Source organism: Diplotaxodon limnothrissa, linkage group LG1 (genome assembly GCF_057381915.1).
Source record: "Diplotaxodon limnothrissa isolate DT_005_m linkage group LG1, D_limnothrissa_male_GT1.1, whole genome shotgun sequence".
Taxonomy (NCBI): Eukaryota; Metazoa; Chordata; class Actinopteri; order Cichliformes; family Cichlidae; genus Diplotaxodon; species Diplotaxodon limnothrissa.
In genome coordinates this window covers 28459604-28476792 of record NC_140596.1, presented here as the reverse complement: position 1 = coordinate 28476792, position 17189 = coordinate 28459604, and the positions used below count along the sequence as shown (strand labels likewise).

The window sequence follows — 17189 nt, the reverse complement described above, 5'->3', positions numbered from 1 at the left end:
ACTTCCTTGACTGTTTTATTTTTTGTAAAGCCATTTAATACTGACCAATTAATCATTCAAGAGATAAGCCAGTGTTGTTGTTACACATAACAGGCAACTTAACAAAGAACCTATTTTAAATTGGCACTTTGTTACTAGCAGCCTCTCACAAAAACACACAATTTATTCCCATTTTTGTAGCTGAATCTCTGAAAAATGCCAAAGAAAACATAGTTTGACAGACAGAAATTAGTAATTATGTACCAGCAAGGTGATTTCCGAAGAGGTATCAGCATGATGTGCAGTGTGTCCTTGAAACAAACTGCAGAAACTGGGCAAATTATCTACAGGAAATGAGTAGTATCAGAAAGTCATGTTCTTAAGAAATAGGAGAAAAACCTGACACAGGAGCTTAGAGATGTATCTGACCTTTCATTTGATCCATCTTTGGAAAGCTTTAAAGCACAAATTGACCTTCAAACTTGTTAGATTTGCCTTATACTGTATTTCCATGTATGTATAAATATGTTTCAGTAAATTGTTGCACCTATTTCCCATTTTCCTGGCAAAATATAAAGACATGAGTGGTGACTTCTGCATAGTCATAGCAGATTAATAGACTAGATGCCATGTGTAAATGCTCTTCTCAGATGTACTCGTGCTTTCTTTGGTGCCGGAAATGAAAGTGAAAGATTTAAGGTTTGATCAATGACCACTATAAGAATCATCCGTGTTATTTTACTGGTTTGTCAGCATTTCTGTCCAAATTTAACCACAATAAAAGTTTCTATGCTAAATAAAATGTACATTATTGCAAGCCTTGTGCTCCTACTTCTCTCCCCTTCTTGCTGTCTCTTCTCAGCCAGCGTCTGAGGTTCATTTTCCACAAACATCTAAACACAATTTCAATTCCCAGTTTGCTCTGCCTTCTCATCTCTCTCAACATCACAAATAAAAGTTTTAGCATAATATAACATGATAATTTGGGGGACGCTTAGCATGTGCTCTTGTCTTAGGATCACTGCTTTTATAAGGGAATAATTTAACAAAAGTAAAGTGAGATTCTTTAAATGTACTGGTTTGTGCCCAGTTAAAACCTAATAAACCACATGAAAGTCTTCAAAGCAATCCATAGTCATACAAATAATTGATTTTATTTATATGTCCTCACAGCACACATGTTGCTAGTGGATTACATTCAAAGACAAATGGGCTTGGAGGGGTGTGTGGGTGTGGTGTCTGTGAGACAGGGGTGGTGCCGGCATCTTGTTTCCCCTTACATGTTATAGCGGTCTGGATCACATTTAAAACACATGGTGTTGCTCTTTGGCTTTGTGTGGTTTGGCAGCTTCAGAAGAAAGGACATTGGTAGGGGGATTTAACAGGCAGGGGACTTGATCACTTGACAGACGGACATTAAAAAAGGGAAAACGGGAACACGAGGAACATAAAAAGCTGCACTTTGAGGCTGCAAGACCGGCAGCAGTGAAGGAAAGACAGGCATTCAAGCCTCCTGGAACTCAAGAGGCATCGAAACACCACAGCAGGAAGAAATGAAGACAGATAGTGGAGAATTTTCAATACGGATACTGTAACATAGCAGTTACAAGGAACCTAGAAGTCTGAACACAGAGGTTTTTGTTTAGTTTATCCAGCCACAGGCCTTTAAGCATATCATCGGCCTTGAATCTAAAACAGAGTGTGTTGATAAGAAGTCTTCAGGATAACCTTCATTTTCTTTTTGTCTGAGGTAATTTGCAAGGTTTAACTTGTAATAGCCTCAGCACTTAACTGGACGTCTCAACTTCTTATTAAAGCTTCAACAGGAAGAGGTGCTTGTTTTAAACACCCCCTTTCTCCATTTGGCTTGAGGGTGTCTGGGTGGCCGTGACAGGTTACGCCTGGCTCACGCACACTAGTTTTTGTCTGTAAGACCAAGAGTTTGTTTTGGACATACCTGGTCTGAGAGGACTTTGTGTTTGTGTGTGGTCTGAAGGACTCAGCTGGTCTGGGAAACCGAGTCAGAGAGGCAGCCAGCTCTAAGTGCTCTCTGCCAGCAGCATAAGGAACCAAGATCATATTGCTTCCTCAGAAAGAACGTCAAAGGATGATGATGAAGATGAAACGGACTCTGTGGAGAATTTCTTGCTTGGTGACTCTAGTGGTGGAGCTCAGCTGGATACATGTGGGCCACAGCGCGCACAGGGAGGAAGCAAACAGGGTGAGTGCGGCTCGTTTGTACGTTTATGTTCTGTCTAAACTATGAAAACATGTAAAACGTCTGTGAGAAAAAGTGCAAGTTGATCTGTAACTTCAGCTGATTGAAGTGAGCCATTTCATTTTTTTTTTTTTGCTGCTTCTTTCCTTCTTTCGTCCTTGTTTTTGCCTTACAAACTTATACTGCCACAGTTACTGCGATCCCATTAAATTCACATGTGAACATGTTTATTTGCAGCTGAAACCACAATTGTAAATGTGCAGCTAACATGGTAGTTACATTTGAGGGATTTTTTAAAAATAATTTAACTCTTTCTTTTTTTTACATAATTTCCTTCATCACTAGTCATTTCCACACCAAAAAATTCAGCCTCTTTTAGGTTCCCATCTTCCTTCTCTGTCCCTTCCCGTTTTTTTGTTGACGTCTTTCACATTTAAGTAGAAGCAAACCTGCCCCACCCTCCTCTTTTGTAACACTCTGATCCCATCAGAGGGTTTCGATCCATATAGCCGTCCAGAGGAAATAAACCGAGCACTGTGGAGCCCGTGACCATCCATCCTGCCGTGCCGCCACCCCTGTTATAGACCTACCATCTGGTGTCACGCTTTGACTTACACCCCACAAAAAATGGGACTGGGGAATTCCAAAATTTTAACTCAACTCTCTCCTTTCTCCTGCTTGGGTAGTTCACATCCTCTGCTCTTTAGTGTTTTACTCTATTTTAGCATGTCAACACAACAACAGAGCGCTAAAAATTGTAATCCTTTACAGGATTTACGAGGAGTGAGAAAAAAACTTGGTTGTGTTTCATAAAAGGTTACTCACATGTCTTATTCATTGTATTTTCAATTTATTCTGTCAACATCATCACTTCTGCGGTGGCATGACGTACAGCGTTTTGGTTTTGAGTCACAGCTGTTTATGGAGTTCCAAACAAAAAAAGTGTTCATGTAAGTCTGGCATATGCATGTTGGCCAACATGGGCTTAAATGGTTAACAAGGAAACCGCTTACAGGAAGCACAGTTAGGAAACTTTAAGCAGTCTTCAGAGGCAGGGAAATGTAACAAGCAAGTATTCTGTGGCAGCTGTTACTGAATTTAGTTTTATGCTCCATTTGGTTGTTTTTTAACCCAGTGCGTCTGACGCCACACTAGCAGCTCTCGAAGGATGTGCATACAGGATAGGCAGTGTTTTTGTAGAATGCTAACGGTGAAACGGCTAACATGCTAATGATCAGCATATGGGATTTTCCCAGGAAATCCTTCATTGTTCACTAAAAGTTGCTTATACCCCCATGTGACTGTCAAGATGTCGGAAGTTGAAAGTATGAAACTTTGCCAAACATGAAGTGAAAAGAATTAAGTTACTCCTATAATTTATTGGCAAAGATTCATTTTTGTTGCAGTTTTGCACCCGTATACCACTACAGGGGATTTTACATCAAAGAATCAAGATGTGCAGACTGTCACCTTTAATTCAAGGAATTTTACAAAACTTTCCTAATTAACAGACATTTTTATGAATAGTTCCCAATTTTAAGAGGCTAAAACATAACTGAATAATTGACTGACTTTGTCTAGTGGATTAAAAGAAAGTATTTCATTAAATGAAATTGAAAGACAGATCAATTTTTTTTCCGCGGCAGGCTTAGTGTTGGAGTACAGAATAAATTATAAAAATAAAATTCAAATGTCGGCTTAGTCTACATATGCATTTCGTATAAATTCAGCAAGTAGGTTGCAAATAGGTGCTCTGTTTAAGATAATAGATTTCTTCTAGTAGAACAACATTAGTTGTTGTAAAATTGTTTGCAAACAGAGGGAAAAAACCAAGTTGGTAACTTTCATCTAATATATGTTTCTTACCGATCACCAGGGAAACACAGACATTTGACACTAATGAATTACTGTAGACCCTCCTACTATTCATGCACAGAGATCAGCTGTAGTATCAGCATTCTCTGAAAAACCGAATCAGTATCTGGTGACTGAATAATCCATACCTGTTGATCTCTAATCTAGATTTGCAGCATAAATTACCATGGTGTCTAACACTGAGCTACCTTTGTAGTACAAAAAACCCAAGGTTAACCTTGAAGTTTACCTTGAAGTTACTTGAATAGGAAAAAAGTCCACAATCAATAGACTCATAAATGTAACTGCAGTGTGAATACAATGTGATGCAAACCACTGGTCACATTCAAGAACATTAAATACACAATTTGCCTTAAAACATCTACAAGAGCCTGATCAGTTCTGGTAGAAACAAAATTCTTTAGACAGATGAAACCAAGATTAACTAAGGATAATGGGAAAATTGGATTTTCTTCAGTGGCCTAGTCAACCATCTGGTTGGCAGTTAGGAAAGTCAAAACTGAAGGCAGAAAGACCCCAAAACAGGGAGAAACTGAAGGTGGCTTCAGTAAAGACCTAATGCAGCACATGATGATGTTCACAGGGTCCAGTCTTAAAGCATTCATTGACTGCAAAGGATTTTCATCCAAGTATTAAACTCAATCCTTAAATTCTAGTACTTTCGTTTTGAGCCTCTAAAAATGGTTGTAAGCCTCAAGCAGTTACTCCAAAACTTTTGTCAAACCCCTTAAACTGATGCTCCAGGTCTGCACTTCAAACACATTTGTGGCGCTAGTGAGGCAAAAATGAAAAAAATTAAATAAATAAATAAATAAAAACAAAATTAAGGAGCTACCTGTATTTTATCTTTTAAAGCATGGTGTCTTAATTAAACTTGCTGAATAAGAAATTCCATTTATCACTGAGGTGGCTCTAATCATACTTGTGCGCTCCTCCTAATAGATCTAGTGTACCTATTTAAGCTATATAAATGCCCAGTATTGGATCGATTTAAAACCTCCATCCCAAAACAACCAAAGATCTCAAATAGAATGTCTGTCATTGCAGCAAGTAATCCAAAAGTGGGAAAGGAAGGTGCGGTCGTCCTCGAGCCTGGATGAGCTGCTACGACTCGCAGACTTTCCTGACTGGAAACTGTGGAAGTGTCGACTTAGACTACAGCAGCCAGAGACCCTCACTTCTCCTCTCTCAGTGGGGTCACACCGTTCCACGCGCTTTGCTGCTGAATCCTACAGCTTGGAGATTCTTACAGGTTGATATCTACATATTTCGTGTAATGTGCAAGGCTTTATGTTTTATTTGCATTGAAACATTGCATTTTTCCTATTAAGCCATAGACGAAGAGTGGCAGCGTACACAGTGCATGCCCAGGGAAACCTGTGTTGACGTGGCTAAGGAGCTGGGCACCGACCACTCAGTGTTCTTCAAGCCACCTTGTGTGTCTGTCCACAGGTTTGTTTAAGATGGAGCATGAATCCAGAAATGACACCAATAACAAAAGGGATCATCACCGTATACACTGAAAAAACTGAAAGGTTTTCACAGGACTTGTGTAGTTCTCATCATAGCATTTCAATCAGGTTAAGGCCTGGTCTTTGACTGCAACACTTTTCTTTTTCATCCTTTCTGTTATAGAGTTGTGCTTGCGATCATTGTCCTGTTGCATAACCCTTTTTGATCCAACTTTTAGATGTTGGACAGATCGCTTCACATTCAAATCTCTATACAGAGACAGTGTTGGGAAAGTTACTTTTAAAATGTATTCCACTACAGATTACAGAATACATGGCCCAAAATGTATTTTGTAACGTATTCTGGTACGTTACTTAATGAGAGTAACGTATTCTGAATACTTTGGATTACTTAATATATTATCATTATATTAGTATTTTACAACTACATGAATGTACTCTTGCTGTGTGATTTATTACTATTACTGAAGGTTATTCGCCTTAACAATACCAACTACATTTTTAAATCTTAATATAAAATGAGTAACAGTAGGTGGACATTAGGTAAGCCTGCACTGTTTGCAGCGATCTCGTATAGAAAACTATTCCGCGCGTATATAAAACAGGTCCGCGGCTCCGAACCATAGTAAAGGCACCTCTGGCTAATACGTTGGGTACTGTGTCGGGCTCGTAGCTGACAACTAGCTTTACTTTGTTATCTGGGTCAGCTTTGCTAGCAAGAGACAGAGAGAGAGGCGTTGAAAGACTGCTCTAACTGAACTTATTGTTTTGGAGGAAAAACAATTCATAAGGCTATGCCCTGCTAACCTACCTCAACAGCATAGCCTTATGAAACAGGAAAAGACCGCCATGTAATCCATTTATTTCAACAATTAACTGTATTCTGAATACCACCTTTTTAAATGGTAACTGTAAAGGAATACAGTTTTTATTTTGTATTTTTTTGTACATATTTTGTATTTTAAATACGTATTCTGTTACTCCCCAACACTGTATAGAGAGGAGTTAATTAGACTCCAGTTCTGCAAAAATGCCTCCGTGCCTTACAGTAACTGACCTCGGACTCAGTGTCCTGAGACATCCACTCCTGGAAGGATTGGCAACAATCTTGAATGTTTTCCACTTGCGAATAATCTTTCTAGCTGTAGAATGGCAGACGTCAGATTGTTTGGAAATGGCTGTATAAACTTTCCCAGACTGATGGACACCAACAGTTGTTTCTCCAAGAACATTGCTGATGTTCTGATGCATTTACTAGCACATCCATTTCATTTTGGCAGTTTTGGTCCTCCATACCTGTTATATTTTATGATCATTTAGACATGAAGAACTATCTTCAAACAAGAAAAATGATAGGTGCTCAGTCCGCGTACTTGGAGGTGCATACATTTCACTTTACTTGTTTTGCTGCTGCTGACAGATGTAGCGGCTGCTGCAATCAAGAGGGCGTCACCTGCAGAAACACAACTACTGAATATGTCAATAAAACTGTAAGTGATCACATCTCAGAAGACTAAGAGATTTTCTTTTCAGTTATCCTTTAATTACACCACGATTTGTCATCAGTCAGTCAGTGAAACCTGCATATTTGTGATTATGTGTGTGTATTTTTATATTATTAGGTCCTCAGTGTAATCCCATTCAAGTTTGTACCAGAACCTGTGCTAGTAAAAGTTGCGAACCATACAGAGTGCAAGTGTTTGGAGCCTGCAATAATACGACGGAACGCTCAACCTCACAGGGGCAATGGGTGAGTCTCAAACCCCACTCGTGTCTCTCAGCTGAATCTGTTTGATCTTTTGTTTTCCTCTTTTTCAAGTGATTTTGTTTGTTTGCAGCTGTGCTTTGGGCCAGCTGTCACAGGCAGAGGACTCCAAGAGACTGTGTGCCAGTGGATTCATTTGGGACTGTTCGTCTGAAAGATGCATACCTTACCCTTCCAGTACACCGGGTATGCAAACATGTTCCTGTCGTTTCAAATAGTTCCATTGTTAGGATCAAATGTGTGGCTGTGAGCAACAGACGGGACTGGCATGAGATCCCACCTTACAAGGTCTAATTCTCTGTTTGTGTGAACTAGTACTTCAACATCGAATCTAAAAAACTTGGGACACTGTAAAATGCAAATAAAGGCAGAATGTGATGATTTGCAAATTTTCCAAACCCATATTTTCACAGCACAGACAACTCTTCTTTTAACAACAATCTGCAAAGGTCATTAAAGTGATGAGTTCAGCTGATGGATATTTGGGAGAGGAATGATGTCAATGGGAGCATATGTGGATCTTAAAAGTACATTTCAGATGTGCAAACTGACAATTCCTGAGGCACTAATGCACAGATACACCAGCAGAGATGGAGGCTTTTGAAATGAGCACTGATAACAATCCGGATGGATTAGCTAATATTTTCTTAAAATAACTCATTTTTAAACTCAGTTTAAATATTTGATATATTTTCTGTGCTCTTTTGTGAGTAAAATCTGGGTTATTTATTATTAAGATTTTATTTACATTTTACACATAATTCCAGTTTTTTAAATCAAAGTTGTAAATTCATTTTTCAGCAAGGTGATTATCAAAGTATAACCCTGTGACAATACAGTGATTCAGCTAATTGTGTCGTACTTTGCTTGTGCTCTAAAATTACCTCATTATTTTGTCTTTCTTAGAGCTTCCGCTCAGTTCGTGGATGCCAGATTGTGAGATAGACGTGGAACGCTGTGACTGTCTTCCTAGAACTGAGCCAACACTCCAGTCAAGAACCTCCCATCGCTGTCAAGTGAACTCCTCTATCTGTGCCCACAAGCATCAACGCTTTGACGAGGCATCATGCAGGTAGACCAGGGAGGGACCTTAACAGTATGCAAATTAGTCTCTGTTCAGGTTTTATCTATAAGGGAAGTTATCAACAGGCACTCATGGGAGAATTTAGCCTCCCAGAAAGCTTCATTGGATAATAATTTTACATTTCAGTCACAGTTTCCTTGGGTTCAGGCAATAAAAATAATTGGTTTGGGGAATGATTATGGTTTGGTTTAAAATGGCCCGTTTGATTAGATCTTATTGGGAATTGCTTACAGAAAACCTTGAGGGCGAATGTACTTACCGCTAACCAAAATGCTTCTGTTCAGCAAAAAGTATCCCCCCATTTTCCAGCAAGCGAGCAGATTCACATCGGCAGCAGCCATCTTTATCACTGCCACAGTGATTAGCCCAGTATGGGCAAAGATGGGTGAGAGTTTGTTTGAGCTGAAATGATGTGCCACAGCAAATGGCACATGTCTCCAAGGCTTGTCTGACTAATGATGGGTTTTTCAGATATACTAATCTGCAATGGAAAGTATCATTACACATATAACAAGCCAGTCTCCAAACAGAAAATACAGAAATTTTGAGATGAAGATGACTAAAACACAAGAGAGATGCTGTATAAAGTAAAATGTTATTCCTAGCAGCTATTTATGCAGGATGAATGTCAACATCCACTCCTGCTGAGTGCAGGTTCATGCAGGGTGAAGGAGGCGTGAACTAAACGACTCCTCTTGTCTTCACAGATGCAGATGGCCCAAGTAGACGTCCACTGTGGAATAAACTACAACGACCTTCCCTCCAAGGATGTTTGGAGGCAGAGAAAAAAGACTTATAATTTATTTACAGTCCTATTTATGCAGATCACTTTAACTAATTATATTAGCTCACATGACCATGTTAATTGATGTTTAACATGCTTAATTTTGTTTTAATCAATGTGTAAAATTGAAGATTTGTACATTTGTTTTATGCACTGAATAGTTTATATTAAAAGACTATTTTTATAATTTGAACTTAATGTTTGGACTGTTTCATAAGTAACTAAAAAGTGTTTTGTTCCTTTTAGGTACTGGTTAATTTTCCCTATTGAAAATAAAGACTGATATAACCAGGAATTACAAGTTGCCCCAGCGAAATAAGACAACCTCAGCTTGTCTTAGATATCTATTTGAAATGTTTTTTAAACATGTCACTCTTAAAAAATGCAGTCATACAGTCAGCAACACCCACTGAGTCAAGGGTTGTTATTTCAGATGCATGTTTAAATCCCGACTATCTTGTTCCTTTGACTTTAGTTCATGTTTTTAAATATTTTTAAATATTCAGTCAAAAATAATTAATTAAAAAAATATTTTGTGTTAATTTTTTGTTTTAATGTCAGCATAGCCATGTATTAATCTGTAAAATAAAACAGAAAGCATTTGTCATATAGTGTGGGAAATGTAAATTGTGACTGCTGAACCCTGTAATTAGTGAAATGCAGGGCCCCTGCATGATGACCCAAGAAGTTTCAAACTTAAACGCACATGAATATGTTTGGCCTGTGAGTTCAAAAGCCCTTCTCTTAACTGCTATAACACAGTGGTTCCCAAAAGCATCACTACTTCCACGTCTAATTGTCTGTAATGGAGGTGGAGTAAACCGGATCCACCTTGGCAAAACACTGATCCTGCCAATATTTGTTCGCTCGGTTCAAATCACAGACAAACAGTATCTCACAGTTGTTTTTAAACCCATTTTGCACAGAGAGACATTTTTTGAAAAATATATTGATAACAATGTTGAATATTCTTACACAGTCAAAACAAAACAAAAACAACTATACGTAAAATAATTAAAGATGTTTGTTTTTCTGCTTTTTCAAAAAAGGTAGTGGTTTATTTAATTGCAACCTGTACTCTATTGCAGTTAACTTTTATTTTTTTAATTGTTTACAAAAGGTTTGAGGTGTGGAATAAACTGCAATGGAGTTTGAAAACAAAATATGGGTGTGTGTGGTTGGAGGACGTGGGGGGCCTAGCAAAAAAGGTTTGGGAACCACTGCTATAACATAGCTTGCCAGTTTGACATCATACAGTGAGGATTATATCAGGAGTTTATGTTTTTGCAAATGCATTTTTGAATGAGCCCTTGGTTATACTCCTCTGACAGCCAAGTCTGCTGCTCCATGAGTTCAAGTCCTTGATGCTATTCATTTGCCAATAACTCGTGTAAATATATCGATTAAATTCAAGACATCAAAGCAGAATGCTGGATGTATATGGACCTGCCACCAACAGCAAAATGCACATTCATAAGAAAGACAAGCTTCTGAGCAGTAGTTGAATATAAACACAAAGGTCAGGCTTAAAAAAGAAAACTGCAACTGAAAAAAAGAAAGCAATATTCCCAGGAACGTCAGTGGCAGCAGACGTACAGATTCAAAGACACCTGCTAGTGCTAAAACTGGGAGCTGTGCTTCACCCAGCCCTGATAAAAAGCAGGTGTTTCCCTCCTTATTAAAATCTGCAGATTCTGTCAAGCACAGAGCAACAGCGTGTAATCCAGTAGTCATTTCATTTAAGTAGTGCTGTGCCCTGTTTGGCTGTTTGCAGATCTTTTGAGGTTTTATGATCTGCTGCTCATATTACATTGTATTTAATCCCATCAGATAGAGAAAATTCAAGGAACACTTTGGTGCACAGAGCCATTGATGGTGAATTTATTCTTTTTTTTTTTTTTTTTTTTTTTTTTTTTTTAAATGACATCAGAAACAGCAGTATGCGACATTACGTGATGGCAGAGCTTCAGTTCATCCTTTGTCATTTTTTTTTTTTTTTTTTTTTTTTTTAATAAATAGGACAGGGGGAATGAATGAGAGAAAGAGGGGGAGAGAAAGAAAGAAAACCAAAGGGGAGAAGAGACGGTGAGAAGGGGGGGGGAAGAGAGAGAAAAAAAGAGAAAAAAAAAAAGAAAGAACTCCTGGGTCACCTGTATGGAGAAAAAAAAACAAACAAACAAAAAAAACAAACAGAGGAGACAGCAAACAACAAAGAGCAACATAATAATAGAGAAAACAAAGCACCATCACAATAAACTAGCTAGTCATAGATATCAATATTTACTAAATAATAAACGATATTGTGCAGCACGCAAGATAGACAGCGCACAGTGTGCTTTGAGGCAGCAGCCAAGAAAGCTTTAGTCCGCGTCTGTGAATACCCATGTGTGCATACCTGTGTGGATCAGCATGCTTGCATTCCAAAGGTTTCTCCATGTAATGATCTGCTAGGGAGTGTGGGGGGGCCACAGCCCCGTCCTCCAGGGTGTGAAGCGGGTATGGAGGAGATCAAAACTCCAGACATCCAGAGGCCCCCAGAACACAAGAGACCATGGAAGACCAACAGAGGGGCAGCCGCGCCACTGTTCCAGTAAGAGCTGAGGAGAGTCCCAGATGAGGGCCATTGATTGTGAATTTATTCTTTAATTAGTGCGATTAACTGTGAAAGATGCGGCATGTTTTAAGGAGGTAAGTGAGTCATACTGATTTTAAAGATAAGATATCCCCTTTTCTACTGGAAAGAGTACTCTTGCATTGTCAGCTATGGAGATTTCAATAAGCTGAGCTGTGGGCAAAAGGTGAGAAAGTACCCTATCTGCATGAAGTGATGAACAAAATATTTGACTTCAGCATAAAAATGTCCCAAGCAGGAGAATTTAACATGATAATACCCACTGAATGAAGACTTCCTGGTCCTGGTTCTTCTTGGTACCTGGCGAACATGTTAAATTACTCTACAGCATAGGTGTCAAACTCTGGCCCGCGGGCCAAATTTGGCCCGCAGCTGGCCTACTGGTATTATACAGCTAATATATATATTGTTTAGTATTAAGCTTTGCTTGTTCCATATTCAGTTTTCCAGCAAAACTTATTTGAGTCCATAAGAAAAGATTCATTCTTATATCTGGAGAAGTTTTTCAATAAATATTAATGTTAGCCCGCGACTTTGTTCCAGTTTTGAATTTTGGCCCACTGTGTATTTGAGTTTGACACCCCTGCTCTACAGCGTACATCGGAAGCATTTGCACGGATGAAACATGACATAATCAGAATCTGCATATCAGTGGAAGATTGATTCAAAAGCAAGCCTTGGAATCTTTGCTTATAAGTAGAGACTGCCAAGGCACTCTTACCCTGCTGACATGCTGTGCCACTGCTTAGAGCAGTAAGACCATTTGGAGCCACAGCACATATTTCACATAAGAAAAATCACACAGCACACCACCAAACCAAAATGTCACAAAAAACGAATTGATAATTTTTCCCCACGCACCAGACATAGTGGAGTTGGCTCGGTTTGTCCCCAGTATACCTTTTTTGCTTTCTTCTGACCACTATGCTAGGGCCTTCATATGGGTCTGAGTTTTCTCCAGGATCCAGCTCAGACTGACTACTCTTTCTTTTCAAATGTTTATCTATTGCTAATAGGTTTTGTAACACAGTATGACTATTATGTAATTTCTTCTTTATCTTCTTCTTTTTTACTGGAAGCTGGCAACCCATTTAATTAAAGCAGGTAGTTGTACTGCCCTCTAGTGGAAAAGAATGTAATTGTTCTACCCGTTACGCTGATTGCTTAGAGTACTAACCAGGTGGATCCAGATAATCTTCCACGGCGCACCTATGTTCCAGGGCACAGTAGTTGGGATACACTGACTTAGAGGATAAAATGAATGTATTAAAGGGCGTTTCTGGAAAGAAAACCCAATGCTGTCTCCAGGAAACCTGAAGCTTGTTTTCTAACGAAGCAAGAACAAGAACTTCACTTCAAAACAGCTTTTTTGTGTCCTTGAGCAGCTGCTGAGACAACAGCTCAATAACTGCACTTGAAAAAAGGTTGTTCATTCACAACCCCAATGCAAACTGACAGCTTAATCAATTTTGCAAAGAATGAGGTGATTGCTCATGTGCTTTGTGTTAGAGGCCTGTCCTCACTCGAGACTGAAACTGCTGCATCTACTGAATGCTGGTTTGGGGAAAGTGAATTTAACTGCAAAAAATAATAATAATTGTGTATTGTATTTGTGTCTTTAATTTAGATAACCTTGTAGAAATTTACCCGTGACATCCATTTTTCCATTGTTGATGACTGTCATATAAATAAACATCTCCATTTGTGTGATATTTGACATACTGTCTGTTATCTGACGTCCTATATATGTGCATCCAGATAACCTCCATCATCTCTAACAGTGTTTAAATTAATCAGACAGAAAACAAACACAACTTCTCATTTGTAAATGTGGTTATTTATGTGTTACTGTTGTTGTTCAGCGGATGTATTGATTTTCAGTCGTGCACACCAGTTTTGTCTCCTACATGTTTTAGGCAGCGTCAGAATTGATTTTGCACTCATCACAAAGAGTCAAAATGCCACGATGTTTGAATGTCATCGCGTCTCACAGTTCAGGGAAACAAATTCATAAAGGTCAGTTCAGCTACACAGAGTTTTGTCTCCCCCTTGCTGCTGAATTTGAGCGATGACTTTTTCCTCACTCATCTGTTTGAATTGCAGAGAAACATAATTGGAAACAGCTATTTTTGCACTTTTACAAGCAAGCATTAATTCACCAATTTTCTGCTAACTGAATCCATTAAAATCCATTAATTCTTACTTCTCGAAAATATTAAATGGATATGAGAGAAGTGTAGAAATTTCATATCATGAAGAACTTAAAGCTACAACACTGAAAAAATGACAGTGATGATTTCATTTCGACTAAAATGATGTGAATATTTTGTGTGACATTATTATGCATTATTTTATCTGAAATTTGAGCAGATTTCTTGAACTAATTCAAACTTCTATCTTCTGTTCTTCCAATCCTGTCCAACATTTTGGGCACAACAACCACTTATGTAAAAGATTGAATGTGTAAGTATTCATTGTAGCAATGCTGAACTACAGTATTCTTTAAACATACTCATTTCAATTATACCTAAAATTAACTTTTAAACTCAAATAAAATTTATTTAAAAAAAAAAAACTAAATTTAGGGTCTAAGGAGAAAAAAACGAGTTAGCTGGTCAGAAACAGGTGCACTGCAAAATCTATTTGAAAAACTAAGTACAATTTGCCTAAGGTGACTAAGTTAGATCAATTTATTCATTTTAGGGATGTCAGTTTATTCAATCTCTTATCTTACCTGAAGCTCAAGGTGTTCAGCCATATATAAGACTCACATCACCGGCCAAAAGAAGGGATTGGTGCTACATCATTGACTCCCTGAGGTGAACAAAGTGAAAATGACTAAATAAAGCGCTGTTGTTTAAAAGATTCAAGATTCAAGATATGGTGCATTAAGTGGAAATAATCTGTAATTTTGTTACAGTGTAGCACATTGTTGAACAGAGAAAGGTTTTTGCTTCTGCATGAATGATCTTTCTTTCAGAGAGTCGGAGCTTCACAGTATTTCTTCATTTCTTTAACCTTTTCATTAATTTACTGGGTCCGATACAGTACAGAGGTGAGCAGTAGACATTGTGATATTTTAAAAGTTAAGTCACATTTTAAAGATTGGTTACTGGATTTGTGTCACTGATCGATCAGTCAACTATCAGGTAAAATTGTACATGGAATTTGAAAATGTGTCACTCTTTTGTTACAGGAGGACTAAAGGAGTGAGTTCATCAGACACAGTTCATGTTAAAGGATACTGACATCAAGTGAGACAAAAAGGAAACATGATGACATTTGACAGTTTTCACATGTCAAATGCTTGTCTTCTAACACTTAACTATAACAAGGTGGCCAGCCACATAGATCGATACAGATTTCAGTAAACGGATGTCACACCTACACAAACGCAGACCTTGAAGCTGAGTGAAAAGTGTGACGAGTTCAGGAGAACTCAAAGTGTTCTTCAGGCTCTGTTCATAAATCGACACTCTTAAAACAAAAGAAGAAGAGGAAGATGGAAAAATGAAAAGAAAAAATATAAGTTAGCTTGAGAATGAGTTGTCACTAGATCACAGTAGTAGTGCGCAAACACTACATCAGACCTGTTACCACTGATACTGTGATGAGACTTCAGTAAAGAGTAGATGAATAAGCAGATGCATCTCTCCTTTGTCTTTTCCTATTTCTTAAGGACATGACTTTCAGATACTGTTCATCTGCTGCAGATAGTTTTTCAGGCCTTACCATTCTTCTTTTCCCCTCCATTTGCCTATTTCCTTAAAGTTTTTATGAACATGCTGCAAGCTATGATGGGATATGCCAAGTCTTCAGATAATAGCACTTTGATGCCTTTTTATGCTTGAATAATTCATAGGTCGGTGTTAAGTGGCTTAAGAAACAAACAACAAAACCTTCGGTCATATACAAGGACGAGAATTAAAATGAGTGAAAAATCAGCCAAAACTTCGAAAGACTTTCCGAAAGCCTAGAGAACGATTGCTCGAGATCATTTTTTAAAAAGCTGCAAGAAAGTGTGACTCTTTGAAAGCAAAATATAAGGCAATGAGACATACTTTTTGCACAGGCATGTATGAGGAGGACAGACGTGACCGTGCAGATGACGAAAAGAGCTTTCAGAGGTGGTTAATTTGCCAAAATAAACTTTTCACTAAACTATTATAAACTGTTTATTAAAGCATGTCTCGATGTGGTCAGCATCTTGGGAGAGCCATGCACACTAAAACACCAAGATTCATATTTTCAGGCTTGAAAAAACCATGTGAAAATTTAACTGCAGTTAGATTTTTTTTAAGCTTGTAAACCCAGTTTTTCTACATTCAGTGAGAACAGGAGTGAGAGCCAGTGGTTGAATTACAGTTAAAATTTGTACCAAGTTAATTGAATTGCATTACTTAAACTTAACCAGAGCGCAGCAGTAACTAAAAAATGAACAGAAATCATTTTGATGGTGAAGAAAACCCCTTGTAAGACTGCACAGCTCATTAAGATGCAGGCTGTTCTGCAGGATTTAGATGTACATTTCCAGATGAACAATCAACAGAAACAAAGCTAACAGAGTAAAAACCGCAGGGAAAAAAACAGGAACAGGAACAGCTCATGGCCCAGACCATGCCTCCTTATCTGCCAAACATGGTGGTCTATTTACACTTTGGACACATTGTATACAGCTGCAAATGGAACAGACACGCTGGAATTTATTGATAATTTCACTGCTTACAGAAGCAGCAAGTCAAACAGCAACAGAGGAACAGGAGGAGATGCTGGGAAGACATCTCACCATTTGGCAGAACATTTAACATACAACAAATAAACCGAGAGCTTTTTAGGGGAGCCTCCAGATCGTAAATGAAAGTGTGTGTCCGGATTTGGTCTGTATCTGACTTTATTTAACTGTTAAAGTTAATAACCTATTTACATTTGAGACTCTTCATCGAATGAGCCTGTCTGTACAAGGGGGTTAAGACCATGCAGGACAGAAATTTGGCAAAGTGCTCAAACCACAACTAAACAAACACTACCCAAACTGAATTATGCACACAAGTATTACAACTACAGGCAACATCTTCTCCCACTGTGAAACACCAAATTAGGACATTGGGATGTGACATGCTGATGGTAAATCTAGTTATGTGACAGTACAGAATAATCATGGCCAGTGAGCATGCTGGCGTAGAAAATATGTAGCATATACAGGGTCAACAGGACTAAGGGCTCTGGTTTTGAATGAGTTTTATCCTGTTGTAAGAGAAAAGTGATCAATACATGATAGTCTGACAAATTATATGACGTTTTCGAAATTTAACTTGCCCAAGAAATGCATTTAAATGCAAAATTACATAACAAAAATATCGCTGTGGCTTGTGCTGCCAAA

The 17189-nt window shown here is 38.3% G+C and overlaps 1 protein-coding gene across 1 annotated transcript; it reads left to right on the top strand.

Annotated features, from left to right (window-relative positions):
* Nucleotides 1-2086: 2086 nt before the first annotated feature.
* vegfd (vascular endothelial growth factor D) lies at nucleotides 2087-9119 on the top strand. Its single transcript, XM_085356618.1, has 8 exons — nucleotides 2087-2200; nucleotides 5120-5324; nucleotides 5404-5524; nucleotides 6965-7034; nucleotides 7167-7294; nucleotides 7383-7495; nucleotides 8216-8381; nucleotides 9101-9119. Exons 1-8 carry the CDS (start codon nucleotides 2087-2089, stop codon nucleotides 9117-9119), a joined length of 936 nt encoding a protein of 311 aa, XP_085212744.1.
* The last annotated feature ends 8070 nt before the right edge of the window (nucleotides 9120-17189 follow it).

Coding starts and splice junctions, on each gene's coding strand:
- vegfd (XM_085356618.1), top strand. CDS start 2,087: ATGATGATGAAGATGAAACGGACTCTGTGGAGAATTTCTTGCTTGGTG. Junction 5,525..6,964: donor CCTTGTGTGTCTGTCCACAG/GTTTGTTTAAGA, acceptor TGCTGCTGACAG/ATGTAGCGGCTGCTGCAATC. Junction 7,496..8,215: donor TTACCCTTCCAGTACACCGG/GTATGCAAACAT, acceptor TGTCTTTCTTAG/AGCTTCCGCTCAGTTCGTGG.